Raw genomic sequence first — 26,730 nt, forward strand, 5'->3', positions numbered from 1 at the left:
ACTGTAAAACTACTGCACTGTAAAACCACTGCACTGTAAAACCACTGTACTATAACCACTGCACTGTAAAACTACTGCACTGTAAAACCACTGTACTATAACCAGTGCACTGTAAAACCACTGCACTGAAAAAGAGCAGACGGAGTGCCGGATGAGAGGAGGCGGACTCTGTTTCCATCGATGATGCTCAAATGCAGCCATCTGTATGGACCAGATTATCAGCAGTATCTTGTTGCTGTTGTTTAGTCAACCAGACACAAATTCAAAAGATGACCTGCAAATTATTTCCTATATATGTTTATCAATAACTGTATGTGTATAAGAGCTCATAGTACCCTATTACCCCATGAGGACACTGCGCTCAAGTGCAGAGCTACTTGTGGTCTATAAAATAATGTTATATGGAGTTCGGTCTAGACCTGCTCTATTTGAAAAGTGTCCTGAGATAACTTCTGTTATGAATTGGTGCTATACAAATAAAACTGAACTGAATTGAATTAAGTGCATATCAATTACTTTATCAATAACTGTCAGTGTGATCGGCTCTGGGCGTCGCCATCTTGGCAGTCTTAACTCCGCCGACTTCTGGCTGATCCATATATGGTCAAAGAGGCGGAGCTGAATGAAGTCTGGTTACTGAAAAGTGTAACGGCACCCACCTGTCACTCAAAGCGGCCACACCCTTAATTCTGCATACATTTAATCCTTAATATCTAACTAAGGATTAACTATCTAATAATAGCAAAGTTGTCTGGCATGGTGTAAAATCGGATATTCTATGCGTCACATTCAGGTCGGCCACTAGGTGTGCTACTATCATACAAAATGCATTTAGGCTAATAACTCCTGCATACTTTGTCTCACATTCAAAAACGAGTCCACGCGTTCAGTGAATGGAGCTGAACCTCCCTTTATAGGCCACGCCCACTTCCGCCTAGATTTTTTTTTCCGCTAGAGCCTGAAATGTCCAAAAACTATGTGTTTGTGCTCCATCCATGTGCTTCTGGTCCGATTCGCACGAAATTTTGCACGTAGCATCTGGGGACATAAAAGGAAAAAATCACGCCACTAGGTGGTGCTCTGGTGGCAGGGTAAATCACTATGCAGACACCGTAATAGTTATGAATATGAAATTCACAGGACACGTGTAGACTGGTGCCTGAAGCTCACATACCAAAAATCATGTCTGTCGTGTTTGTAGCGCCCCCTACAGGATTTTAAAAAAGCAGCTCCGACGCCACGTTTCACCGATATGTATGAAACTGTGTAACATGCCGAGACATACAAAAAAGCCTCTTGGACCCATGTCCCAAAACCCACAGGAAGTCTGCTATTTTTATTTAAATTTTCACCATTTTGTGGTCATTTTGACTTTTTGGGCATGTATTTGAACGAACTCCTCCTAGGGAATTTATTGGATCTCCTTCAAAATTGGTCAGTACAGTCAAAAAAGGGTGCTGAATGAACGCTGTTCAATTTGTGACTGTATGTTGAAGGGTGGGTCCGTGGCGTGTCGTCAAATTTGGCCATTTTGAAGTTTGTGGTCTTGTATTTGAACTAACGAACTCTTAGGGAATTTATCAGATCTGCTTCAAAACTTGACAGTACATGTCAATAATCTTGCTGATTAATAGTTGTACGATTTGTGACTGTACGTTGAAGGGCGTGTCCATGGCGTGCTGTCAAAGTTGGCCATTTTGAAGTCCGTGGTCATTTTCGGTGAATTTTCGCCTTGTAGTTGAACAAATCCCTCCTAGGGAATTTATCGGATCTGCTTCAAAATTGGTCAGTACAGTCAAAAAATGTTGCTGAATGAACGCTGTTCATTTTGTGACTGTACGTAAAAGGGTGTGTCCGTGGTGTGTCCTCAAAGTTGGCCGTTTTGAATACCGTGGTCTTGTATTTGAACGAACACACTCCTAGGGAATTTATCGGATCTGCTTCAAAACTGGACAGTACTCTTTTCAATTCAATTTTATTTGTATAGCGCCAATTCATAACAGAAGTTATCTCAGGACACTTTTCAAATAGAGTAGGTCTAGACCGAACTCTTTAAAACATTATTTACAGAGACCCAACAGTACCACCATGAGCAAGCACTTGGCGACAAGGGCAAGGAAAAACTGCCTGTTAAAAGGCAGAATCCTAGGACACTTGATCACTGCAGTCTAGACACATTGGTGATCATAAGTTAATCAAATATTTACTGTGTGTCAAACTGTGTGTCCGTGGCATGGCGCTGCATTTCCACCTTTCACAGCGAAGAGCCTCTCTGAAAGCGCAAGTCATTTGCAGTGTCTGAATTGTGTGGCAACGTAGAGTGGTCTCCCTCAGCTTCAGGCGATGAGAGCTTGTGAGTGGGGTGACGTGAAAATTTCATGTTGCGGTCCGCACGTGTTACGACGGCACGTGACGTGGCCGCAGCAAACCACGAGTTGCGTGGAGTGAGAGGTCCCGCCCAACGCTGCTTGCAGCTTTAATTATTATTATTATATATTATTCAAAGACTGCTTGAAGAACAAATGTTGTGTTCAGTTTTTCTCAGAATATTTGACTGTTATTACAACTTTAAACGGTGGATAGACCAGAACGTCACACTACGGAGGCCCTGAATGGGTTCTAGCTCATGTCCTTTCAGGGCCTCCATACCGCATCAACACAAACTGTACAATTTCATCCAAGCACACAAATAAACCGCAAGTTTGCACCTAAAATGTTGAATTTTATTGTTTATCATCTGTTTAATATTTCACCAAAACTTTTACCTTTCCGTCGTTTTCCTCCAGCTTCAACATAAAAACAGTGAAAATCAACTTACAGCCATTAATCAACACTGTGGAAACATTTTTGGCAAAAATCAGTTTTGTTTTAAATTATGTGCTTAAAGTTAAAAGGTTTTAAGGTTTTACAGCAATAACTTACGTTTTACAGTGTTATTTGTTTCCAAGGCGACAGAGCGGGAAGTTTTCAGCCAACTAAAACCCTCAGAGTTCACCAGGAATTCAAGAACGGACTCAAATGAAACAGTTGGCAGCAAACTTCCCTCTCTGGAGTAAATGCAGATTGTGAGAGAGGTTCTGAAACATCCAGCTCTTAATTTGAAAGTCTGTGATCAAAAAAGTCCCAAACTGGAAAAATCTAAAAATAAATGTTCCAGATGAAAACGATGAATTCAACAAATAAACACACGTTTGGATTATTTGGACTCTTGTGAGAAAATCCTCATAATTGGGGGAAAAAAATTGATTATAATTGCTAAAATTTTATATTTTCATTGTTTCAGACTCTAAAAGGAGAAAATACATTTATTATGTCGACTGAAAATGTTTCAGAACCAAACTCAAAATAACATGAAAACTTCCAAAAGAGCAGAATCAGCTCAGACGCTACAAATATCATCATCATCATCGTTATGTCACCATGGTAATTGTCATTGTTAAGGTAGGGGGCGGGACATGCAGGGGGATAGGCAGAAGGGGCGGAGCTAAGCGCTACACATAATTTTAGTGGTATAAAAACATAAAAAGTTCATTTTTAAAGTTTTCTCTTGTCCAATAAAGGAGCTTGACTGACAGCTGAGGGGAGCCAATGAGGAGGGAGGAAAGAGGTGAAGGGGCGGGGCTAGCACTTAAATACGAACTCACTTCCTGTACAGTTCACAAACACTTTCCATATTTACACTTCCTGCTTCCTGTTAACTGTCCCAACAGTGGCGGCCATTTTGTGTCCAACCATTTCCAGATTTTTTTCACACTGACGTCACAATGTAGGAGCCACGTTCGCCGCCACTGCCGCCGCCACCACCACCGCCGCCACCGCCGCCGCCGCCACCACCTTCTCCGCCCTTCGGCTCCCGTTTCTTGGTGACGGGGGTGGGGATGAGTGAAGGTCGTGTGGGGGTTGTAGATGATGATGTGGTGGTGGTTGGTGTGGCGGTGGTGGTGACATCAGTGTTGCTCTTTCTTGGACTCGGGGTGTAGTTGAAGGGGCTGACTCGAGCCGCCACGGCGCCACTGCGCTGCTGACTGCGCTGTTGCTGCTGCTGCTGGCGTTCAGATGGTGGCGGCGGCGGCTTGTCATCCAGGCTCTCGCAGCTCCGGCGCAGGTTGAGGTTGGAGGAGGAGGATGAGGAGGATGAGGGGATCTTTGAGAGGGCGGGGCTGTCGATGACGGGCGGGGCGTTGGCAGCGGTGGGAGAGCGGGCTGAACAGGAAGAGGACGAGCGTGGGTTGTTGACAGGACAGTCCTCCAGACGAACCCACACGTCTTCTGATTTGTCGGTGAAGCTCCGCCCGGCAGATGAGTCACCGCCGCTCTTTGCCTTCCTCCATGTTCCCTTGGACCTCATGGCGCTCTCCTCCTCGCTCCGCCCCTTCTCGCTAGACTCCGATGATGCCGACAGAACCGATGACGAGCTTCCTGTCCTCTTCCATGTCCCAACACGTGGTAACGATGTTGAGTGTTTACCACCGTTCCCTCCTCCCCCGCCGCTGTTTTCCCGCTTCCAGGTGCCGGTGCGGCTAAACCGCGAAGATGTAACTTCCTGTGGGCGTGACGGGCTCTCAGAGTGGGAGCGATTGACATCATGTCGCCTAGTTGTTGATGGTAGTTGTGTGTCAGGGCTAGTCGGAGACTCTAATGCTGCTGCCGCCGCCGCAGACTCCTCCAGCTTCCTCTTCAGTGTCGGGCTGGGAGCATCTTTAATGAAGGTCGACTGACGGACGAGTGTCGGCTTCTCTGGCTCCGCCCTCTGCTTCTTGGCCGCCATGGAGCTGCTGACCCTCGATGCTGACTCGCTCCTTGGGATGCCACCGCTGCTCCTCGCCGCTGTGCTCTGTTTGACCGGTCTGGAGGCCGATGATGATGATGATGATGCACTTCCTGGAGATGCTGTGCGCGGCAGCTGCGACAGCTTCCCTCCTTTCTGATTGGTTGCAGAGGACGAGCGAGATGGCGTGGAGTCCCGAGAGGACCCGCCTCCTCTGTCAGCACTATCGCTACTTCCTGGAGCTTTGGCCACAGCTGCTGCTCTGGGTTTGCTCCGCCCCCTGGCTGCGGGCTCCGCCCTCGGTTTACCTGTAATCAGACTCCTATACACCTTCTTCCCACCTCTCAACGCCTTTGCTGCCTCCTCCTCTTCTTCTTCCTGCTCCTTCTTCTTCTTGGCATCCAGCGTGGTGCGCTCTCCACCCTTGAGGATCCTTGCCCCTCGCTTCGCCGCTGCTTCCTTCTTTTCCTCCGCCTCTTCTTCTGCGTTGTTATTAGCTGCTGCCAGGCGGAATGGCGAGCCCACAGACTTCAGGGACAAGACTGAGTCAGAGTCTGATGATGGCTGGCGGGACAGTGAGGTGGCGGCGGCGGCGGCGGCATTCAGACTGCTGACGATGGAGTTTGCACCTTCCTGGATTGCCTTCCAATCGAAGGATTCAGAGTCAGGGGAGGCAGGGCTTCTTGGTGCCTCTGAAGGCTCCTCCTCAGCCAGAATGCCGTTGTTGGTTTTGGGAAGTGGAAGTGGCGTTGCAACAGCAGCAGGGACAGTGACAGTGGTGGCTTTCTTCTTCTTCTTGGGCATGGCAGAGCTGATGCACTCCTGCAGCAGGTCGTCCTCCGAGTCGATGCTCAGTGAGCTGAGCGACGAGTTCCTGGAGAAGCAGACGGGCGTGTCCTCCACGTGGAACGCTTTGGGGGCGTAGCCACTGGCCGCAGGTGGGCGGGGCTTTGACTCCAACTGTGGAGGAGGAGGTGACTTTTTTCCTGCTTTGATTCCATCTTGCTGCTCCGGCGGTGGCGGCGGCGGTGCGAACTCCTTGTTGTTGTTCTCCTGGTCGATGTCACTCAGAGAGCTCAGGGACGAGTTTCTGGAGAAGCAGACGGGCGTGTCCTCAATGGCGAACTTCTGCTTCTCGTCCGCTGCCGGCGGGTTGGTCGCAGGTTTCGTTCGAGGAAAAACCGCTGCCGTCTGCTGCTTCCTCTTCCTTCCTTCTTCTTCTTTTGTTTTCTTCTCTTCTTCGTCCTTCTCGCCACCCTCGTCTTCGTCGAAGTCGAGTGAGCTCAGCGAGTCATTGCGTGAGAAGCAGCACGGCGTACCTTCGATGGGCGTGTAGTGGCATGGTGAGTCAAAGGCAAACCCTGGTTTTGCTTTGGCAGCTATTGCCGTGGCGACACTGTACGCCGCCCGCTGGGGCATCGGCTTCACTGGCGACGTTGGCTTCTTCTTCTGCTGCTGCTGCTGTGGGCCCAGAGGAGGCGGGGCTGGAGGAGGAAGAGGCGGGGGGAGGGGGGGAGCTTGGAGGTGCTCACTGTTCGCTGCAGCTCTGATTGGTTTTCTGGGTTTGGCTTTGGGCATGGCGGCGTTGATACACTCAGCGAGGATGTCCTCGCCATTCTCGCCCTCAGGAAGTCCAGCCTCCCTCCTTTGAGCAGAGGTGGGAGGGGCTACAGGTATGACGGCTGCTGCTGCCTCCTCATTGGGTGGGGAGTCGATGGTGAGGTCACTGAGCGAGGTGGTGGTGGAGAAGTTGAGCGGCGTCCCCTCAACACAGTAAACTCTCGGTACCTCTTCCGATGGTGGCAGAGGTACATCTTTCCTCGGCTGGGACTGTGCACGGCTTTGAGTTGGGAGGAGCTTGTAAACCGGAAGCTGGCTGGGTTTCCGTGGCGCAGCTTGCTGCGGTTTCTTTGGTTTCCGTGACGACTTGGGCATGGCCATGTTGATGCAGGCCTCCAGGATCTCAATGTCATCATCATCGTCTGATTCATCAAGGATTGGTTTTGCCACCTCCTCCTCCCTCTCCTTGTTTCCCCTGTCCTCCTCCTCTTTCTTCTTCGTCATCTCAGCTGCGATGTATGGCTCATCCAGACTGAGCGCGCTCAGACTCGAGGCTCGGGAGAAGCCGTGTGGCGTGCTCTCTGTAGCGAAGTGCAGCAGGACGTCTGCACTGCTCTCCTCCTCGTCTTTCTTCTTGGCCTTTTCCTGCTCCTTTGTGTTTTGAGTTGGTGGCGGCGTCTTGGCGCGGCTTGGCGGCATGGTCTGTCCGGGGCTGTCGGGCAGGTCACTGGGGCTGACCACACCACTGGGCACGCCGCTGCAAGGCTCACTGGAGCGCACAGAGCTGGCGATGGACGAGGTGGAGAAACTGTCGAGTGAACTGACCGACGTGCAACGGCTGAACATCAGCGGCGTCTCCTGAGCATAAGGCTGCTCCGGAGGACTCTTTGGAGTCCTGGCGCCCGAAGACGACGTCACGTGGTGGTGGTGATGGTGGTGATGGGCGTGACCGTGATGATGGTGGTGGCCTCGTCTTCCCCGTGTGGAGGGAGCAGAGGCGGCGGCGGCGGCGGCTGCGGCAGCGGCAGCAGTCTGGCTCTCTGCCTCCTTCTGCTGCCTCTGCTGCTGCTCATGCGCATCTTTCTCGCTGACAGGAAGTGTCGGGTAGTCGTTACTCCCGCCGCCGCAGACAACGCTCCCGCCTCTCCTCCTCCCAATGACATCACTGTCCTCCTCCTCCTCCTCCTCCTCCTCCTCTGATGATAGTGAGGAGAGCGAGCTGCCTCTGGAGAAGCAAATGGGCGTGTCCTCCACGCAGTATGTCTGCGTCGACTCCTGGTTGCCTTTTGGCCCTGCCCGATTGGCTGGGGGCGGAGGGGGGCGGAGCTTGTTGCCTGAGGATGACTGCGGAGGGGGGACTGAAGGGGCAGCGGTCTCTTCTGGCTTGAACAGCGGTTTGCGGGCGGTGTCAGTGCCATACTTCAGGCTGTAGTCTATTGGCTGCTCAGCTGTTGAGTCACCGCCGTAGTTTGATGCTGCTGTGGCATAGCGTGGCGGCGGGACAGATGCTATGCGGCTGCTGGTTGTTGCTGAGTCGCCGTCATTCCGCCTCCTTAGCCTGGCGTCCTGTTCATCGTCCTCGTCACTCTCGATGCCACCACGGTGACTTGGACTCTGTCTCCCAGAATTCAACTGTTCGTCGGAGTACTTCAGGCTGTAGTTAATGGGTGTGTCCAGCTCAGCCCCGTCATCGTCCGCCATGTGGTTGGCGCTGCGGATCTTGTGTGCCAAGTCGGCCGGGTACTTCCTGTACACACAGCACTTGTTGGCTCCGCTCTCGTCTGACGAGTAGAATGGTTCTGATGACGGTTTGGTCTTGCCGCGGTTGCCGTAGCCGTCAGCACTCGTCACACTGTTGAGGCTATCGCTGGACGCTCTGACACTTGGCGGGAACACCGGCCGAGCATACGCCACTTCCTCACTCGTCCTCTTTGATCCATCTCCATTCTTTGGGCTCGAAAGCACCGGCGTATTGGCGTATGAGCGTGTTGTGTTCCCACCTCCTCCGGCGCTGTTACAGCCCCGCCCCTTCCTGTGTGCTGCCTTGGGGCTCAGGTTGTCGATGTTGTCAAAAGTTTCTGATAGCTGTTGGGCATCCAGCTCCTCAAATAACGCCTTCTGTTTGCGGGCGTGCAGTGATGGTGCACCGGCACCTGGCGACACCACGCTGGCGTCCTTGTAGCGCGCTGGCCGGTTGGCCATCAGGTTGCGCAGAGCAGCGGCACTCCCCATGGCGATCATCTTGTGTCGGGAGTGGATGAGGTTGCGCAGCATGCCCACAGCGCCCAGCTCCCATAATGCTTCCTGGTCTTTGGCGTCTCTGGCTGACAGATTCCAGAGTGTGCCGCAGGCATTGGACACGATGGTCAGACTGTGAGACTTCAGGTGCTGCAGCAGAGTTGGCAGGCAGCCGTGCTCACGCAGGATCTGCCTGCAAGACATCACGCAGGGAGTCAGGATGCAATCCATACAGTGCTTGTAGTTAGGAGTTGTTTACTTGTTTAAAATTTTTTACCTGTGTGCCTCGTTGGTAGCGATGAGGCTGGAGACGTTGCGCAGGATGCCACCGCCGCTCTCGATGATGGCGAGCGTGTTGGTGTGGCTCCGGTGCGTCAGCGTTCCTACCAGAAATGCCAGAGCGCCGTCCACAGCGCAGATATCTGCCTTGTTCTCCGTACAGTGAGCAGACAGGTTCCAGAGTGCGCTCAGTACAGACTTCAGAGTTGACTCCTGAAGGAGCAGAAGAACAAAACACAAAGTGAAAACTACAGAGGAAGTGATTTGAGCACGCTCAGTACAGATCTCATTACAGAACAAAAATAAACAAATACAATGTTTTATTTACCTTCTGGACCTCGAGAGCGCAGCCCATCAGTGCTCGCACGCTGCCGACCTCACGCAGCGTCTTCTTACTGTTGACATCAGCACGCCACGACAAGTTCCTCAACACACTTGCTATCACCTGATAAACAAAATAATCGCAAAATCAGACACTGAACTGAGAACAGGGGTCAGATGGTTGCCATGGTAACAGGTGAATGTACCTGCTGCAGGTCTTCACTGTCAGACTTCAGTTGGGCTACCATCGCTCTCATACAGCCCTTCATGGAGCACAGCGTGGCCTGATGGGACAAACAACACAACGCTGTGATCTGATTGGTTAAGAGAGAAACATGAACAACACGTAAACATGTTTGTGTTTTCCTCCGACCTTATTAGCCACGTCTCCGAAGGTGAGGTTAGTGAGCGCCATGCCGGCATAACGCCTCAGCGTGACGCTGTAATGATCGCTGCTCAGACCGAACATCTCACAGTCCACCTGCAGCAGCTCCGCCACTGCCTGCAGACCACCTGCAGGGACAAAAAACCCACACAGAGACAGAAAATATCAATATCGCTCAAAATATCCTTACAAATCTGCATTATAAAGCATAAAAAACTGATCAAATGTAAAATGACATTTTATCAAGCTAAACATTAATAAAAATCAGCTTTAAAAAGTTGAAAAGTAAATATATAGTAATAATAATAATAATAATAATAATAATAATAATTAAAGCTGCAAGCAGCGTTGGACGGGACCTCGCACTCCACGCAACTCAGGCTGGCTGCGCCCGCGTCACGTGCCGTCGTAACACGTGCGGACCACAACATTCATGTTCCATTAATGTATGTTAATGCATGTTACTAACTCCACTTCTTCCCCGGAGTTCTTGTGCTTTCTCGTCTCGCAGGTTCTCATGGATCCTGGTGGAGCCTCCTGCCATGGTCCTGCTTGACTGCCATTGCCAATACTGTTGTTGCTGTGCACCTGTCTGTCTGTCTGTCTGTCTCTCTCTCTCTCTCTCTCTGCCTCTCTCTCTCTCTCTCTCTCTCACCCCAACTGGTCGAGACAGACGACCACCCACCTAGAGCCGGAGGATCTGTCCTAGGTTTCTGCCTTTTAACAGGCAGTTTTTCCTTGCCCTTGTCGCCAAGTGCTTGCTCATGGTGGTACTGTTGAGTCTCTGTAATTAATGTTAAAGAGTTCGGTCTAGACCTGCTCTATTTGAAAAGTGTCCTGAGATAACTTCTGTTATGAATTGGCGCTATACAAATAAAATTGAATGAAAATGTCACGTAAATCAGCTCAAAATAGCCACGCAGCACTTACTTCCTGTTGCCGCTAGGTGGCGCTATAACTATGTGTTCAGGGCGGGACTCTTATCAGACATATGAAGTTTGGAGCTGATTGGACAATGTACACTCAAGTTATAGCGAATTCGTGTTTCGTGGCGGTACATCAAAATTTCCTGCCACGCCATAGACACACCCACTCACAACATTCATCACATATCATCAACAATGTGTTTTGCATTTCATAAGTAAATTTCAGCTGGATCTGATCATCCTGCTAGGAGTAGAACATGGAAGTATAAAAAAATGACATTTCCTTTCACCACTAGGTGGCGCTCTCACTTTTACTGAATATTATCACATAGACGTGTTCAGGGTGGGACTCTTATCAAACATGTGAAGTTTCATTGAGATGACGAATCCCTCTTTCATGGCGAAGGTTTGAAATTGGATGCCACGGGACGCCACGCCACGGGCACAATGTTCCACGAAAAAAACTGACTGCACTGACCAATTTTGAAGTAGATCCAATAAAACCTGTAGGAGGAGTTAGTTAAAATAGAAGCCCTGAAATGCCAAAAATGACATCACAGTTTGACATTCGTTCAAAATGACCAACTTTAACGGCACGCCACGGACACGCCCTTCAATGTACAGTCACAAATAGCACAACTTTTAATCAGCACCATTTTCTGACTTTACTGACAAAATTTGAACCCAATCTAATACGTACATTTTAACGGGTTTGTTCAAATACAAGGCGAAAAATTTGCAGAAAGTGTAAATTTAAATCAAAATGGCCGACTTCCCGTGGGGTTTGGGGTATGGGTCCCAGAGGCTTTTTTGTACTTCTTGGCACGTTGGACATGCCTACCGAGTTTCATACATATCGGTGAAACGTGGCGCCGGGACTGCTCTTTAGAAATTCTATAGGGGGCGCTACAACCACGACAAACATGATTTTTGGTATGTGAGCTACAGGCACCACTCTACACGTGGCCTGTGAATTTCATATTCATAACTATACCAGAGCGCCACCTGGTGGCGGATTGTTGACACATTTATTAGCGAGCCTCAGGGAGCTATGGGCAAGCATCGTACTAAGTTTCATTTTAATCACACGTGCTGTTATGGAGATATAAACCTCTTAATTTTAAAGAGCGCCACCTTGTGGAAATGGCCTGAATTTGTGCATGATGCCTAAGAAAGATATGGGCAACTATGGACCCAAGCTTGGTGTCAATCGGAGATACCAATGTGGAGAAATGGTCCACTTCCTTTTTTGATGAAAACTTAACAGGAAATGCTAATTTTATAACATGCTTATTCCACAGATGCTTTGTGAAAACTTTTGTGCGAATTGGACAAAGCGCATAGGAGGAACACCAAAAAGTAGTTTATCGACATTTTGCGCTCTAGAAAAAAAACAAATCTAGGCGGAAGCGGGCATGGCCTATATGGGGAGATTCAGCTCCATTCACCGAACGCGTAGATATAAGGTTTTTGAATGTGCGACAAACTATGCGGAAGTTATCCAGTAAACAAAAAGGGAAAATTCTTTTCTCAATAGTATCGCCACCTAGTGGCTGACCCGAAAGCGACGCATACAATATCAAATTTTTCGCCACGACTGACGTGCGCTGTGTTTCATGAGTTTTTGAGCACGTGTCAGCCTCCAAATATGCGTTTTAAGAGTAGAAAATAATAATAATAATAATAATAATTCCTTGTAAAACAATAGGTCCTTGCACTTCGGTCCCTAATAATAATAATAATAATAATAATATACAGATATCAGACTCACCGAGTTCGTTCATGGCATGTCGATGTTCTTCATCAAAGGAAAGTTTCATGAGGACGCAGACGGCAGGACAGATCTGATGCTCCACTGGAGACGGCACTGAACACAATACATTTCTATATATAAACAATATTTCTATATAAAGACAATATTAACGTTATACCATGGTCTGGCTGAATATTGGATTGGCTGCTTGGTGTCCATTAATTCCTGATGTAGGACACCTACTAAGTAGTTCTAGTGAAACTGTCTGATTACCATTCTAAATTAATGGGATGAAATAAATTAAAATCTGAATATCTCATAAATATATTTCACTACACTGAGACCTTCAGCCTCTGAAGACCACAGTCCAGCACTACCTGTCTGAACTCACTGATACTTTCTATAATCGATTGGGGGACAATAACATGGCTGATAGCTGCTAGTCTTGTTGTTAAACATACTTATATTTAGCTATATTCTGTCAACCGTACACAGTGTCTTTGAATCTGGTTAGCATAATGTTAGCTCTTTGGCTTGTCTGTAGTTAAAGTGTAGTTTTATGTCTGTAGTTTTATGTCTGTAGTTAAAGTCTAGTTTTATGTCTTGTGTGTTTGGTGTTACCAGAGTTATTGCTTGTAGAAATCTAGATTTTTATTGAAAAATATAAAATAATGACTGATGAATTTTTTCTTTGGCAAGTGACCATGGTATAAGTGGGGTAACGCCCAATGAGGTGTCCATTATCAGGAACTAATGGACGACGTGGAGGCCAGAACAGTCCGACACGCAGCGCCTCCGCGAAGTCCAATAATTCCTGATAATGGACATCTTGTTGAGCGTCTACCTTACATCAATATATATATATATATATATCTATATATATATATATATATATATATATATATAAATATAAATATAAATAAGACAGTATATATGACACCACTCACTGGGGTTGTCCTCCTGGTCAACTCCCCTCTCGTGGTTCTCCTGCCAGCTCCAGCATGCCTCGCAGTAATGACGCACCTGCTCCAACAGGTGGAGCACTCTAATCTCACGCCTGCCTCTCTTGTCGTCCGGCTGACTGTGAACAATGTTGTGCAGTGCTGCAGATGCCCTAGCTCGAGCCTCTTTACTGCCACGAGAGTTACCTGGCCAGCGAGAAAAATATTAATAAAAAGGTACCCTGACAGGAAACATTTTACCTCTGGAACAGTGGTTACCTAGCAACAGGGAGTCCTTGTCGTTGCCATGCAGCAGCTGGATGAGCAGTGGCAGACAGCCAGACTGACGCATGGCAATGCACGAGTCCTGCGAGCTCGACATGGCGAGCAGCGTCCGTGACATGTCATCTTTATCATGAGTCCCCAACATGGACAGGAGACTGTACACCATCTCCACCTGCAGGGGGCGATACAGAGGCTTAACTAGTTATATGGGGGTTATAATCACAGTATTTTGGCGGAGGGTCAGGAGAAGGCTGGCAGCAGTGTTACCTTGGTTCCCAGGTGGCTGGTGATTCGTCGAGGCACAGAGTAGCTTGCATCATTGGCCGGCTCGTGGTCCAAACGGCTGCTGGAGCTCTGAAGGAGGAACAAAAAAAGAACAATTAAAACAAGATTTTAAAAAAGAAAGAAGAAGAAAGAAGGACTGGACACTCACCTGAGCTCCAGCCAATCCACTGCTGTCACTTGTCCCCTGAGCTTCCTCTACCTGGAGAGAAAGAGCAGAATTAATAAATAAAAACTACAGTTTTATTTGATCAGAAACTAAAACAAGGTCACAGAAAAGGTGTGGTTACCTGCAGGCGAGCTCCCAGTCTCAGGATGTCCTTCTCTATCTGCTGAATACGAGACACACGAGCCTGAACACACACACACACAGTCACACACACACACACACACACACACACACACACACACACACAGTGTAAATGTGTGTCCCAACTCTCTACTGAGCATGCTCACTGAAGAGCCAGTGAGACAGACTGACACCTTCAGACAGGTGAAACAGGCTCCAGGTGAGTCCCTACCTGAGCTCTCCTCTCCATCTCCTGACAGGAGCCCAGCTGTTCTTCCATCGCTGACCTGATCTGACGAGCCTCGAACTCCAGCTGACGACGACTCATGTCCGTCTGTAGAGTGAACTACAGACATAAAACTACACTTTAACTACAGACATAAATCTGAGACAGTTCTAGTACATCTGTGTGGTAGTAAAAATGTACATTAATAAAAGTTGATTTACATTTTCAGTGAGTGGCAGACTATCGATCCTCTTGGTGAGATTCTGCAGCTGAGCGTAATACCAGTCCTTCTCCTTCTCTTCTTTCTCTAGCTCAGCCAACAGGAGAGACCTGCCAGGCAGCAGCAGCCAATCACAGAGCAGCAGTAGTATTGGTAATTCAGGTATTACAATAATGGTAGTACTCTCAGCAGTACCTTTCTTTCTCCAGCTCCTCCAGGCAGCGGTCATGGCTGTCTCTGCCCGCAGAGGGCAGCCCTCTCCTGGGGAAGGCAGCAGTTGTCGGGGGGCCTGCAGCTCCAGAGCTTCCAGCTGCTCCTCCAGGAGTTCCAGAGCCAGAAGAGGCAGAGCTAGAGGAGGATGAGGGGGGCACAGGAGGCCTCGACCTGGACTTAAAACCTGCAGAGTCCAGGCTCATCTCTGGAGGAGAGACACGGATGTCGGATTACTCACTGTGTGTGTGTTTGTGTGTGTACACTGTAAATGTGTGTTTCATTCACCCTTCAGTCTCTCGATAAGTTCCAGCTGCGAGCCAGACGCATCTCCAGACTCTTCTTCTATGGTGCCCTGCAGCTGCTTCAGCACTTCCTGTTGAGTCGTACAGAGTTGCATTATTTTTGTAATGTGGCCACAAGCATTCATTGAATTCACATTATTAATGTTAATAAGACAATACATTTGCTGCATATACACATATTGCGTGTGTATATACACACACACACACACATCAACTGTACGTATCAACAGCACGTATCTATAATCTACTGTACATATCTATAATCTACTGTACGTATCAACTGTATGTATCTATAATCAACTGTACGTATCTATAATCAACTGTACGCATCTATAATCTACTGTACGTATCTTTAATCAACTGTACGTATCTATAATCTACTGTACGTATCTATAATAAACTGTATGTATCTATAATCTACAGTACGTATCAACTGTACGCATCTATAATCTACTGTATGCATCTATAATAAACTGTACATATCTATAATCTACTGTACGTATCTATAATCTACTGTACACATCTATAATAAACTGTACGTATCAATAATCTACTGTACGTATCAATAATCTACTGTACGTATCAACTGTACGTATCAATAATCTACTGTACGCATCTATATTCTACTGTACGCATCTATAATCTACTGTACGTATCAACTGTACACATCTATAATCTACTGTACGTATCTGTAATATACTGTACGTATCTATAATCTACTGTACACATCTATAATCTACTGTACGTATCAACTGTACGTATCTATAATCTACTGTACACATCTATAATCTACTGTACACATCTATAATCTACTGTACGTATCTGTAATATACTGTACGTATCTATAATCTACTGTACACATCTATAATCTACTGTACGTATCAACTGTACGTATCTATAATCTACTGTACACATCTATAATCTACTGTACGTATCAACTGTAAGTATCTATAATCTACTGTGCGTATCTATAATAAACTGTATGTATCTATAATGTACTGTACGTATCAACTGTACCAGGGCCAATTTGGTCGCACATGTGACCAAAATTTTTAAGAGTGCGACTAATAATTTTTCTAGGTCGCACTGGTGCACCTGATGCTGCCCAGGTGAAAACATAACAATTTATTTTGCAAGCGCATCATCTCTCTGTGTTCTCCTGTGACTGAACTCACACACTCATGGTAGGATCATATCGTGTTCTAAACCCATAAGAGACAGAGCTCGGGCGGGTCTTTGCCTCTGATTGGCTGTTGTCCTGTTCACCGCGCTAAGTTGCGTGTGTTTAAAAATTGTGCGCGACCTGAGCGCAAGAGTAGCTGACTAACTGAAACGGAAAAATAAAATAAACGCGACAAAACGAGGGAAAATGAGGAGAGGCAGAAATATTGAAAGTTGTTTTCATTAAGAAAACCAAGCCTACAACCAGCCCTACTACTATAATCCCATCCATCCCCACTACTGAGAGTCCATCCCGTCAAGACACGGAACCCTCGGTCCCTGGTGAGATACCAAGCCCTGGTCCTTCGGCGACAGCATCAGACTCGGAACCAGAGAAGGAGAAAAGCGAGTCTGGGATAGAGCCCGGCTCCGAGACCCAAATTAAAAAGGTCAAAATATATTCCTTCAGACAGGACTGACTGAAACAATTTCCCTGGCTGAGGTACAACAAAGGACGTAACGCAATGCACTGCGTGTACTGTCAGGAGTGCGGTCAGAATATGGCCGCAAATAGTGCATTCGTGAGCGGGTCAACAACGTTTCGTATCAAAACTTTAAAAAAACATATGTCTAAAAAACACACGATAAGTGTGTGTAGAGAAAGTGGCCCCTCTCCCAGCTGCATTTCAGCAGCAGGTAGTAGTAATTATTATTATTATCATTAATAATTATTTTACTTGAAATGTTTGAGTTTGAAATGTTCAATGCCAGTTTGGTGAAGCAATTTAAGCACAAGCACTTTTATTTGGAAATGTTTTATTTTGCTTAGTGTTTTAGTTTACTTTAAACACTTTATTTTTCTTTTTATATATAATTGTGCTTCAAATTAAGACAAGCATTTCTCTAAACCTTATTCTTGTTTAAAAATCATTCACATTATATGAAAGTAATGGAGAGCGATAAAAAGGTGACCTTATGGCATTAAAGGCAAAGCATTGAAAAATTTGGGTGCACCTAAATTTTGTGCTGGTGCACCGAAAAAAAAGAAAAGTTAGGCGCACCAGTGCAACCAATGAGAAAAAGTTTGACTGGAGCCCTGCGTATGCATCTATAATCTATTGTACGCATCTATAATCAACTGTACATATCTATAATCTATCTATGATCAACTGTACGCATCTATAATAAACTGTATGTGTCTATAATCTACTGTACGTATCAACTGTACGCATCTATAATCTACTGTACGTGACGTGGCGTGCTACGGTAAGCGTACTGACTCATTCCCGGTTTACTTCCTGCTCTGTGTACACTGTTTGGTGCTGTAGCTCTGTCAGTGAACGCTAAATATAAATTAGTTTTTCTCGTTAAAGCGGTTATTTTCCCGCTTAACATTTAAACATAGACTAGTTCTACCTAAACACTCGGAGTTACTCCTTCTTTCAGTGACTTTTCGCTATTTTCAAAGTTTTTCATACACGCTAGCTTCATTAGCATTAGCAGTTAGCTATGGCTCCTCCCTCTCCCTCTCCTCTGTCCTGCTCAGTGTGTCAGATGTTCAGTTATTCCTCTGCCTCCTTTAATGATAATGGTACGTGTATTAAATGTAGTTTATTTACTGCGCTGGAGGCGAGGCTTAGTGAGTTAGAGGAACGGCACCGCACCACGGAGATATCTTAAGCTGCTATAGTTAGCCAGCCCCCAGTAGCCGATACGGTCCGACCGAAGGTAGCTTCTGCTAGCCGTCTCCCGCCCTCCGGTAGATCCTCCGGTAGTTCCCGAGCAGCCGGGAAGACAGGGAGGCTGGGTGACTGAGCGAAGGAAGACTAAAACACCGAAGCCCACAGTTCACCACCAACCCATTCATGTTTCTAATACATTTTCCCCACTCAGCGATACACCCGCTGAGGAACCAACTCTGGTTATTGGCAGCTCCATAGTCAGAAACGTGAAGTTAGCGAAGCCAGCGGCCATAGTTAAATGTATCCCTGGGGCCAAAGCGGGCGACATTGAATCCTATTTAAAAGTGCTGGCTAAAGATAATCGTAAATATGGTAAGATTGTTATCCACGCCGGCGGTAATGACTCCCGATTATGCCAATCGGAGGTCACTAAGATTAATGTGGAGTCGGTGTGTAACTATGTCAAAACTATGTCGGACTCCGTAGTTTTCTCTGGACCCCTGCCCAATGTGACCAATGATGTCATGTATAGCCGCATGTCGTCATTCCACCGCTGGCTGTCGAGGTGGTGTCCAGAAAATGATGTGGGCTTCATTGATAACTGGAAGCCTTTTTGGGGAAAACCTGGTCTGATTAGGAGAGACAGCATCCATCTCACTTTGGATGGAGTGGCTCTCTTATCTAGAAATATGGCAAAGTTTATTTCTAAAACCTGACGGTCCAGAGTTGGGACCAGGAAGCAGAGCTGCTGTCTTACACACTTCTCTGCGCTTTCTTTAGAACAGTCACCCACCCAAAACCCCATAGAGACTGTGTCTGTCCCCCGACCACCAAAATTATTTAAAGAAATTAAAACAAGAGGAGTTCAACATAAAAATCTAATAAAAATTAAAAACAACTCGTCAGTAGCACAAAATAAGAGAATGAAATGTGGACTGTTAAATATCAGGTCTCTCTCCTCTAAAGCTGTTTTAGTGAATTAATTAATATCAGATTACGAAATTGATTTACTTTGTCTTACTGAGACCTAGTTGTCCCACCAGGAGTATGTTAGCCTAAATGAATCCACCCCCCCAGTCATATTAATAATCACATTCCTCGAGGCACCGGCCAAGGAGGTGGAGTAGCAGCCATATATGATTCGAGCGTTTTAATGGACTCAAAACCTAAACTAAATTATAATTCATTTGAAAGCCTTGTTCTTAGTCTTTCTCACCCAAACTGGAAAACACTGCAGCCAGTTCTATTTGTTATAGTGTACCGCGCTCCTGGACCGTACTCTGATTTTATATCTGAATTCTCAGAGTTTTTATCAAGTTTAGTCCTTAAATCAGATAAAGTAATTATTGTAGGTGATTTTAATATTCATGTGGATGTTAACAATGACAGCCTTAGTAACGCTTTTATATCATTAATAGACTCAATTGGCTTCTGTCAGAGTGTAAATAAACCAACTCATTGTTTTAATCACACTCTTGACCTTGTTTTATCATATGGCATTGATATTGAACATTTAATAGTCTTCCCACATAATCCTTTCCTATCTGACCATTATTTAATAACTTTTGAATTCATGCTATTGGATTATAAATTATTGGGCAAAACTTCCTACAGCAGATGTCTATCTGACAGTGCTGTAGCTAAATTTAAGGAGGAGATTCCTTCAGTGTTTAATTCAATGCCATGTCTGAATTTAACAGAGTCCTATAACAACTTTAGTCCCTCTGAAATTGATAATCTTGTCGATAGTGCTGCAGGCTCACTACGATCAACATTAGACTCAATCGCTCGTATAAAAAGGAAATTATTCAAACATAGGAGACTAGCACCGTGGTACAACCACCAAACCCGCCAGTTAAAGCAAATAGCTAGGAAATCTGAAAGGAAATGGCGCTCTTCCAAATTATCAGAATATCACTCAATTTGGCAAGATAATTTAAAAACTTATAGAAAGGCCCTCCTTAATGCCAGAGGAGCCTATTACTCAGCACTAATAGAAGAAAATAAGAACAACCCTAGGTTCCTCTTCAGCACTGTAGCCAGGCTGACAGAGAGCCACAACTCTATTGAGCCACATATCCCCATAAACTTAAGTAGCAATGACTTCATGAGCTTCTTCTATAATAAAATTATTACTATTAGAGAGAAAATTAATCACCAACTGCCATCAACAGTTATCAGTGGCTCTCCAAGTTCAGGGACTTTTGCTAAGGTAAACTTAGATATATTTTTAGACTGTTTTTCTGCTATCGATCTTCATCAGTTAACTTCAATCATTTCTTCATCAAAGCCATCAACCTGTCTATTAGACCCGATCCCAACTAGGCTGCTTAAAGAAGTTGTTCCCTTAATTGGCACTTCTTTACTGGATATGATTAATCTTTCTTTATTATCAGGATATGTACCGCAGTCCTTTAAAGTAGCTGTAATTAAAGCCCTTCTTAAAAGGTCCACTCTTGACTCAGGGGTTTTAGCCAACTATAGACCGATTTCTAACCTCCCCTTCCTCTCTAAGATTCTGGAGAAAGTAGTCGCCAAAGAGTTGTGTGACTTTCTACATAACAATAGTTTATTTGAGGATTTTCAGTCAGGATTTAGAGTTCATCATAGCACAGAGACAGCTCTGGTTAAAGTTAATAATGACCTTCTGATTGCTTCTGACAATGGCCTTGTCTCTGTACTTGTATTATTAGATCTTAGTGCTGCATTTGTCACCAGTGACCATGATATTCTTTTACAGAGACTTGAGCATCAAATTTGCATTAAAGGAACCGCACTAAGCTGGTTTAAGTCATATTTATCAGATTGTTCGCAGTTTGTATATGTTAACGATGAATCTTCAATAAATACTACAGTTAGTCATGGAGTTCCACAAGGTTCTGTACTTGGACCAATACTATTTACTTTATATATGCTCCCTTTAGGCAACATTATTAGGAATCACTCCATTAACTTTCACTGTTATGCAGATGATACGCAGTTATATCTATCGATCAAGCACAATGAAATTAATCAATTATCTAAATTACAAACATGTCTTAAGGACATAAAATCCTGGATGAGCTGCAATTTTCTGATGTTAAACTCAGAAAAAAACAAAATTCTTGTTCTTGGCCCCAAAAACCTTAGAGACTCACTGTCTAAAGATATAGTTACTCTAGATGGCATTACCTTGGCCTCTAGCACCACTGTCAGGAATCTTGGAGTTATCTTTGATCAGGATTTGTCTTTTAATTCCCACATGAAGCAGACCTCTAGGACTGCCTTCTTTCATTTACGCAATATTACAAAAATTAGACACATACTATCACAGACAGATGCAGAAAAACTAATCCATGCATTTGTTACTTCAAGGCTGGATAACTGCAACTCTTTATTATCAGGTTGCCCCAATAAGTCCATTAAAACGCTCCAATTAATTCAGAACGCTGCAGCACAAGTACTGACAGGAACTAGAAAAAGAGATCACATCTCTCCTGTACTAGCTTCTCTGCACTGGCTCCCTGTAAAATGTACAATAGAATTTAAAATCCTCCTCCTCACCAATAAAGCTCTTCATGGTCAGACCCCTTCATATCTTAAAGAGCTCATAGTACCCTATTACCCCACTAGAACACTAGTTCTCTGAATGCTGGGCTACTTGGGGTTCCTATAGTCGCTAAAAGTAGAACAGGAGCCAGAGCCTTCAGTTAACAAGCTCCTCTCCTGTGGAACCAGCTTCCAGTTGTGGTTCAGGAGGCAGACACCCTCTCCACATTCAAGAGTAGGCTTAAGACATTCTTCTTTGATAAAGCTTATAGTTAGGGCTGGATCAGGTGAGTCCTGAACCATCCCTTAGTTATGCTGCTATAGGCCTAGACTATCGGGGGATTTCCCATGGTGCACTGAGCTCCTCCCTTCCTCTCTCTTTCTGCACTCATTCATGTCCCATTAAGGCATGTTACTAACTTCACTTCTTCCCCGGAGTTCTTGTGCTTTCTCGTCTCGCAGGCTCTTGTCGATCCTGGTGGAGCCTCCTGCCATGGTCCTGCTAGATTGCCATTGCCAATACTGTTGTTGCTGTGCACCTGTCTGTCTGTCTGTCTGTCTGTCTGTCTCTGCCTCTCTCTCTCTCTCTCTCTCTCTCTCTCACCCCAACTGGTCGAGACAGACGACCACCCACCTAGAGCCGGAGGATCTGTCCTAGGTTTCTGCCTTTTAACAGGCAGTTTTTCCTTGCCCTTGTTGCCAAGTGCTTGCTCATGGTGGTACTGTTGGGTCTCTGTAATTAATGTTTTAAAGAGTTCGGTCTAGACCTGCTCTATTTGAAAAGTGTCCTGAGATAACTTCTGGTTAGGGTTAGACATTCCTCTTTGATAAAGCTTATAGTTAGGGCTAGATCAGGTGAGTCCTGAACCATCCCTTAGTTATGCTGCTATAGGCCTAGACCATATGTGTCAAACTCAAGGCCCGCGGGCCAAATGTGGCCCGCCACGTCATTTTATGTGGCCCGCGAGAGCATAAAAGGTCTGAAGGTCTAAAAAAAAAAATAGGTAAAAAACGGAGTAATAGGCTCCTCTGGCATTACGGAGGGCCTTTCTATAAATTTTAAGATTATCTTGCCAATTTGAGCGATATTCTGATAATTTGGAAGAGCGCCATTTCCTTTCAGATTTCCTAGCTATTTGTTTTAACTGGCGGGTTTGGTGGTTATACCAAGGTGCTAGTCTCCTATGTTGTAATAATTTCCTTTTTATACGAGCAATAGAGTCTAATGTTGATCGTAGTGAGCCTGTAGCACTATCGACAAGATTATCAATTTCAGAGGGACAAAAGTCGTTATAGGACTCTGTTAAATTCAGACATGGCATTGAATTAAACACTGAAGGAATCTCCTCCTTAAATTTAGCTACAGCACTGTCAGATAGACATCTGCTGTAGGAAGTTTTGCCTAATTAATGGTCAGATAGGAAAGGATTATGTGGGAAGACTATTAAATGTTCAATATCAATGCCATATGATAAAACAAGGTCAAGAGGGTGATTAAAACAATGAGTTGGTTTATTTACACTCTGACAGAAGCCAATTGAGTGTATTAATGATATAAATGCATTACTAAGGCTGTCATTGTCAACATCCACATGAATATTAAAATCACCAACGATAATTACTTTATCTGATTTAAGGACTAAACTTGATAGAAACTCTGAGAATTCAGATATAAAATCAGAGTACGGTCCAGGAGCGCGGTACACTATAACAAATAGAACTGGCTGCAATGTTTTCCAGTTTGGGTGAGAAAGACTAAGAACAAGGCTTTCAAATGAATTATAATTTAGTTTAGGTTTAGGGTCCATTAAAACGCTCGAATCATATATGGCTGCCACTCCACCTCCTTGGCCTGTGCCTCGAGGAATGTGAGTATTAATATGACTGGGGGGGTGGATTCATTTAGGCTAACATACTCCTCGTGGGACAACCAGGTCTCAGTAAGACAAAGTAAATCAATATCATAATCTGATATTAATTCATTCACTAAAACAGCTTTAGAGGACAGAGACCTGATATTTAACAGCCCACATTTCAAGAGATAGAAGACTGTTTCAAGAAAGATGGGAAGGCCAATACTTGTTTGTGCTTCAAGGAGAAAGACCGGTATGTCTTTTGTGTTACGAGGCGGTGTCGGTTGTCAAAGAGTACAATCTACGCCGGCATTTTGACACCAAGCACGGAGTTAAGTACGCCAAAGCTAGCCTTCAAGAAAAGCAACAACTTGCCCAAGAATTAAAAGGCAAACTGCGGTCGCAGCAGTGTATGTTCACGAAATCCACAGCCAAAAACAATGCGGCAGTGAAAGCTAGATTTATTGTGGCTGAAGAAATCGCCCACGCTTCCAAATCTTTTTCAGAGGGAGTGTTTTTGAAGCAGTGCATGCTGAAGGTCTGTGAGCAGGTGCGTCCCGACCAGATACAGACTTTTAAAAATGTCAGCTTATCAAGAAACACCATCGCGGACCGAGTTACGGAACTAGCAGAAAACCTTGCAACACAGCTGGCCGAGGAGACACACAGCTACACAGCTTTTTCATTAGCTGTTGATGAAAGCACAGATAACACAGATACAGTGCAGTTATCAATTTTTGTTAGAGGCGTGAAATCGGATCTCTCTGTCACTGAGGAGCTGTTAGATGTAGCTGCAATGCATGGGACCACGACGGGACAGGACATTTTTGATGCGGTGGAGAAGTCCATAAGTAAAAATGCATTGCCCTGGAAAACTTGGTGGGATTAACTACAGACGGTGCACCGGCAATGTGTGGAGGAAAAGTGGGCTTGGTTGGACTAATGAAGGGAAAAATGCAAAAAATTAACTGTCACACGCCTCTGATAACATATCATTGCATTATCCATCAAGAAGCTTTGTGTGGGAAGGTGCTGGGGATGAACGACATAGTGACCACGGCGTGGCCTGAATCACCGTCAGTTCCAGCTGTTTTTGCAGGAGATGGGCTCGGAGCACGGGGATGTGCCGTACCATACAGAAGTGCGGTGGCTGAGTAGGAGCAAAGTCCTCAAAAGATTTTTTGAGCTCAGGGAAGAAATTGCTCTTTTTATGCAGAGTAAAGGAAAACCCTTGTCTGAACTGTCAGAACCAAAGTGGCTGTGTGACTTTGCTGTGTTGTGTGACATAACCAAGCATCTCGCCCAACTGAATCAGAAGCTGCAGGGACGCAAACAAGTCATCACGCAGATGTCCGACACGATCACGGCTTTCCAGCGTAAACTGGACCTATGGATATGCCAAGTGAAACAGGACAATCTTGCCCACTTTCCTGTCTGTCAGAGCATGTCAGCCTCATTTCCCGGGATATTTTCATGTGCTCAGTTGGCTACCAAACTAAGCCGGTTAAAGACTGAGTTTGATCGGCGCTTCTCTGACTTCAGAGCACAGCTGTCTGGCTTTGCCATCTTTGCCAATCCTTTCACCACCGACGTCTGCACTGCACCCCAACACCTTCAGATGGAGTTAATTGAGCTTCAAAGCGACAGTGGCCTGAGAGCAAAGTTCCAGGATGCTGCAATCCAAGACTTTTACCGTCTGCTGCCCCCTGGTCTGATGCCACAGCTTCAACTTCATGCTGCCCGTGTTCTGTCCATGTTTGGGAGCACCTATCTGTGCGAACAGATGTTTTCAATAATGAATCTGAACAAAAACAAGCACATATCACGCCTCTGATCACTGATGACAACCTCCATGCTGTTCTACGGATTGCCTCAGCACAGGACCTTAAACCAGACATTGACACACTGGTAACGGGAAATGGTGTCAGACATCTGGTCAGAAAACACACAGGTAAGCATTTAAAAAAACTTAATTAGAATATAATAAAATGTAATTCAACCAAGAAGAAGAATAGTTAAACTCTGTGTCCAATTTAATGATTGTGCTTGCATTTTGTTTTGTGTTTGTTATTTTCAGAACATGATCAATGGATGGTAGAGAGGGGATCCACTTGGTGTGTTCAAGGACAGGCAGCATCTCCTCATCAAAAACTAACCTAAAAACTTGACTAATATAGTTGTGAACTGAGTCAACCTTTATTTTGTTATTTTTTTAGTTGATTCCATATTATTTATATGTGTAGCTGCTGTTGCAATTATTTGGCGTTTGCAGGTTTTATGTGTGTATGCATATAAATTTTTGTAATCAAACCATCAGTTGGATGCAAGGCTGTGTGCAGCCTTTTTTTTTGTAAAATGTTACATCTGTCATACATGTTCTTAGCAGCTCACAATTGTTCATTTTGCAGTAATTGAGCCCATTTTAACTTTGACAAAAACGTTTTGAACAAATTTAATGTCATAACTTGTGTTTGATGTTATTTTTCTTTATTCACTTGGATAGTTTGATCCCTGATTGATGGAGTTATGTGGGTTTCATAACCTGACAAATTAGAAGGATTTATGTTATAACAGAGCAACAAGCAAACATATTTTTTCTGTGCAACTGTAATGCTTGTAACCTGTAACTTGAATAAGTAATAAATTCAGAGTTATTTAACATTAAGGAGTAGTTACATTTATTTTACATCACATTCGGTTACATTTAGTTACATTTATAAGTTACATCTGGCCCTTTGAGGACAGCCATTATGCTGATGTGGCCCTTGGTGAAAATGAGTTTGACACCCCTGGCCTAGACTATCGGGGGATTTCCCATGGTGCACTGAGCTCCTCTCTTCCTCTCTCTTTCTGCACTCATTCATGTTCCATTAATGCATGTTACTAACTTCACTTCTTCCCCGGAGTTCTTGTCTGTCTGTCTGTCTGTCTGTCTCTCTCACCCCAACTGGTCGAGGCAGACGACCACTCAAGAGCCGAAGGATCTGTCCTAGGTTTCTGCCTTTTAACAGGCAGTTTTTCCTTGCCCTTGTCGCCAAGTGCTTGCTCATGGTGGTACTGTTAGGTCTCTGTAAATAATGTTTGAAAGAGTTCAGTCTAGACCTACTCTATTTAAAAAGTGTCCTGAGATAACTTCTGTTATGAATTGGCGCTATACAAATAAAATCGAATTGAATTGAATCTATAATCTACTGTATGTATCAACTGTATGCATCTATAATCTACTGTACGTATCAACTGTACGTATCTATAATCTACTGTACGTATCAACTGTACGTATCTATAATCAACTGTACATATCTATAATCTACTGTACGTATCAACTGTACGTATCTATAATCTACTGTACGTATCAACTGTACGTATCTATAATCAACTGTACATATCTATAATCTACTGTACGTATCAACTGTACGTATCTATAATCTACTGTACGTATCAACTGTACGTATCTATAATCAACTGTACATATAAATAATCTACTGTACGTATCTATAATCTACTGTACGTATCTATAA

General features: G+C 45.0%; 1 protein-coding gene across 2 annotated transcripts in view; it reads right to left on the bottom strand.

The window, feature by feature from the left end:
* Positions 1-2,701: 2,701 nt before the first annotated feature.
* apc (APC regulator of WNT signaling pathway) overlaps positions 2,702-26,730 on the bottom strand; it is a 46,387-nt gene continuing 22,358 nt past the window's right edge. For both annotated transcript variants that reach the window (XM_051412028.1, XM_051412027.1), the window contains exons 3-17: positions 14,972-15,059; positions 14,669-14,891; positions 14,475-14,583; positions 14,260-14,373; positions 14,029-14,091; positions 13,890-13,940; positions 13,724-13,810; positions 13,451-13,628; positions 13,178-13,378; positions 12,249-12,344; positions 9,540-9,679; positions 9,373-9,450; positions 9,174-9,290; positions 8,844-9,058; positions 2,702-8,759 (exon numbers count right to left, since the gene is read on the bottom strand). In XM_051412028.1, coding sequence (XP_051267988.1) covers positions 3,749-8,759; positions 8,844-9,058; positions 9,174-9,290; positions 9,373-9,450; positions 9,540-9,679; positions 12,249-12,344; positions 13,178-13,378; positions 13,451-13,628; positions 13,724-13,810; positions 13,890-13,940; positions 14,029-14,091; positions 14,260-14,373; positions 14,475-14,583; positions 14,669-14,891; positions 14,972-15,059 — 6,771 coding nt within the window. In that variant the 3' untranslated portion in view covers positions 2,702-3,748. The remainder of the gene's footprint in view (positions 8,760-8,843; positions 9,059-9,173; positions 9,291-9,372; positions 9,451-9,539; positions 9,680-12,248; positions 12,345-13,177; positions 13,379-13,450; positions 13,629-13,723; positions 13,811-13,889; positions 13,941-14,028; positions 14,092-14,259; positions 14,374-14,474; positions 14,584-14,668; positions 14,892-14,971; positions 15,060-26,730) is intronic.

The sequence above is a fragment of the Dicentrarchus labrax genome, unplaced genomic scaffold (assembly GCF_905237075.1).
Source record: "Dicentrarchus labrax unplaced genomic scaffold, dlabrax2021, whole genome shotgun sequence".
NCBI classification, from domain to species: Eukaryota; Metazoa; Chordata; class Actinopteri; family Moronidae; genus Dicentrarchus; species Dicentrarchus labrax.